The sequence below is a fragment of the Theobroma cacao genome, chromosome 8, assembly GCF_000208745.1.
Source record: "Theobroma cacao cultivar B97-61/B2 chromosome 8, Criollo_cocoa_genome_V2, whole genome shotgun sequence".
Taxonomy (NCBI): domain Eukaryota; kingdom Viridiplantae; phylum Streptophyta; class Magnoliopsida; order Malvales; family Malvaceae; genus Theobroma; species Theobroma cacao.
This window is the reverse complement of record NC_030857.1, coordinates 15,156,144-15,158,877: the sequence shown is the minus strand read 5'-3', so window position 1 is coordinate 15,158,877 and position 2,734 is coordinate 15,156,144. Positions and strand designations below refer to the sequence as shown.

The 2,734-nt window shown below is 35.9% G+C and overlaps 1 protein-coding gene across 1 annotated transcript; it reads right to left on the bottom strand.

Annotated features, from left to right (window-relative positions):
• LOC18592881 (ethylene-responsive transcription factor ERF022) lies at positions 1,060 to 1,975 on the bottom strand. Its single transcript, XM_007019805.2, has one exon. The coding sequence runs from the start codon at positions 1,842 to 1,844 to the stop codon at positions 1,263 to 1,265; it is 582 nt and encodes a 193-aa protein (XP_007019867.2). The 5' UTR covers positions 1,845 to 1,975; the 3' UTR covers positions 1,060 to 1,262.

The window sequence follows — 2,734 nt, the reverse complement described above, 5'->3', positions numbered from 1 at the left end:
AACTAGTTTTACAGTTTATAAAGATTAATTGGATGATTTAACCTAATAAAAATAATTTGTTTATTGAAAGGGGCTGCCGTCCAGTTATTAAACATTGCATATCGGTAAACTTAGAAGTGATCTGACAGCAATCTTAAGCCTTTTGACAAAATGGGTTGGGGTTGGTTAGCAAATCGTATTCTGCAGGGTGCAGTCACATTAGTAGCACGTCACCGTTCAGGTGACTCCGATCCACATCAGGGTAACTTCATAACCACTGAATTTACGACCAATTAGTGGGGTCTTGTTCCAAGACAATTTTGTAAAGTCGCCTTTGACCACAACATGATGACTAGCTCTTAGTCCAACCAATTCATTAAATTATGACATTTGCTCTAGTTAAATTAATTAACAAAAAATCTCCAATATAATATTGGTCTGTTCCTATTGTTTAATTTCCCACCCAAATAATCTCTTCCTCAATTCACTTTTCAGTTGTCGGGAATTGTTAACCCACTACCCAAAATCTTTTACAGTATCTTTTTTGTTGGTATATATATATATATTCTTGAAGATACTTGTTTTAAACTTATATGAACATTTGATTTATTAGTTAATGCACGATTAACTGTTTAAAAAGTAAAATTTGAATTTCTTTTTTCTTAATTTCAAAAAAAAAATACTTGCTTTAAGCTCGTATTCAAATTATCTTGGGTTCTCGACCATCAACTACATATAATTTTAAATATTAAAGAAAAAAAATAGGAGACATGATGTCATGAGCAATAGTAGGAATCAAATGGGAGACAAAAGGGAAGAAAATTGGAAACTATCAATGGCTCTAAACATTGAGTGTACATGGCTTTAAAATTAGGTAATTAATGCACACACTTTATATATGGATCCATACATTCAGCAAGTGAAAATCCAATCTTTTGGTGCATTGGGGAGGGCAAAAGAAACATCTCACGTGACAGAGCAACATATTCCAAATTTAGAGACAAAGAGAATGTAATGAAGAGTAGAAGCTTAAATTTGTTTGTTCTTCCGGTAAAACAATCAAGGAGTAATCAACCTAGCTAGAAGAACCCAAGCCTCTCCATCCATGTTAATTAATACTTAATTACATTGCATGTAGAGTTTTTGATTAATATATAATTAAATAATGTAATGTATGCTACTTGCAACTTGCAAGTTGCTATACCTATAGAGCTAGCAGTAATCTTTGGTTTTTTCCCCAGTTAAAAGAAGGGTAAATACCTACGAGGCTAGGAAAAATAAAATCAATCCCAAATGGACTCAACCTGCACTATTTCTTCATACTCACTGATCATCAACTCGGCATCATCAAATTCATCCCCGTAGAGCGTTGGCTCTGCCATCAACAGAGCACCTGCAAGTTCCATCCACATCTTGGGGGAATCCAATGGGAACTCATTGATAGCCTGAATTTGGCTCTGTGACAGTCCAACCCTAATCGGACCAAGGCTCCCATCAGCTGCAGCAGCTGCACCTGTGCCTGCGCATGCACCCATGGCCACCTCCGAACTTATCTTTGGTCTTCTAAGCCTCAATGCTGCCTCTTGTGCCGCCATTTGCACGTCTTCCGCACTTGAGCTAGCCGGACGTGGGAGGCTGTCCACCAGCTCGGGGAAGTTAAGTCGAGCAGCTCGTCCTCGGAAGTGCAATGCCGCCACATCGTAAGCTGCAGCTGCCATTTCAGCTGTCTCATAGCTCCCTAGCCATATTCGGGTCTTCTTCCCTGGCTCACGGATTTCAGACACCCATTTCCCCCATTTCCTTTGCCGTACCCCTCTGTAATTAGACGGGGAAACCCTTGCATGGCAATCAACTTCATGTTCCATTCGATCTGTAAGGTCGGTTTGCTTTCCTGGAAACAAAAAAAATCAATGGATGATCAAGCTAAGCAGAGAAGAATCTAAGAGCCGTGGTGTTTGGGGTGCAAAGAAGCAGAATTTAACACGGAAAAGAGCGATGTTTGAATGGATTATATACAGAAAGAGATGGTTTCAATTTAGACATATATATATCCAAGTAATGGTGAAGTGTGGGGACTGAATATTATGGAAGAAGTGAGCTTCCAAGCAGCTACGCGAGTGCGGAGAGGCTGTCATGCGTGCATGTGGCACAGTTTTTGGGTTTCAATCGAATGATGCAATCATATCCAAAATTCCTCTATTTTTTTTCATTTTCTTATAGTTTTTCCAAATATATATATATATATATATATATATTTAAAACTTTAAAGGGATTTTCATGTTAGGTGTGGATCTTGGATTGCAGCCTCATGGAAAGGGTAACTTTCATGGAATCCTTTAGCTAAAACACGAGCTAGGTTTGGACTTAGGACAGGGGCAATGTTATAGACTTTATAAAGTAGTTAAACTAATCAGAATTTAATCTATGACAAAGGATGCAAAAAGATTTGGAAAAAGATTGATGCCATAGTCAATACTAGTATTGAAAAATTAAATTAAAAATATATATAAATTGAAGTTAAGATTGGATGAAGAATATTGATGTATGAAAATCGAATGAATTAAAGAAAATTATAAAGAAAGGAAAAAGGACAAAATAAAATTTTTTTCGTTTGCTCCCTATGCTTAATTCAGCTGAAAAAAATTTACATATATAATCTCTTGTATATATATATATATATATTATGTTTAAAGTTTAAATAAATAAAATTCTAAACGTATAATTTAAGACTATTATTTAATAAGATATATTAATT

Bases quoted from the DNA above. Each gene is read 5' to 3' on its own strand.
- LOC18592881 (XM_007019805.2), bottom strand. From the start codon at position 1,844: ATGGAACATGAAGTTGATTGCCATGCAAGGGTTTCCCCGTCTAATTAC.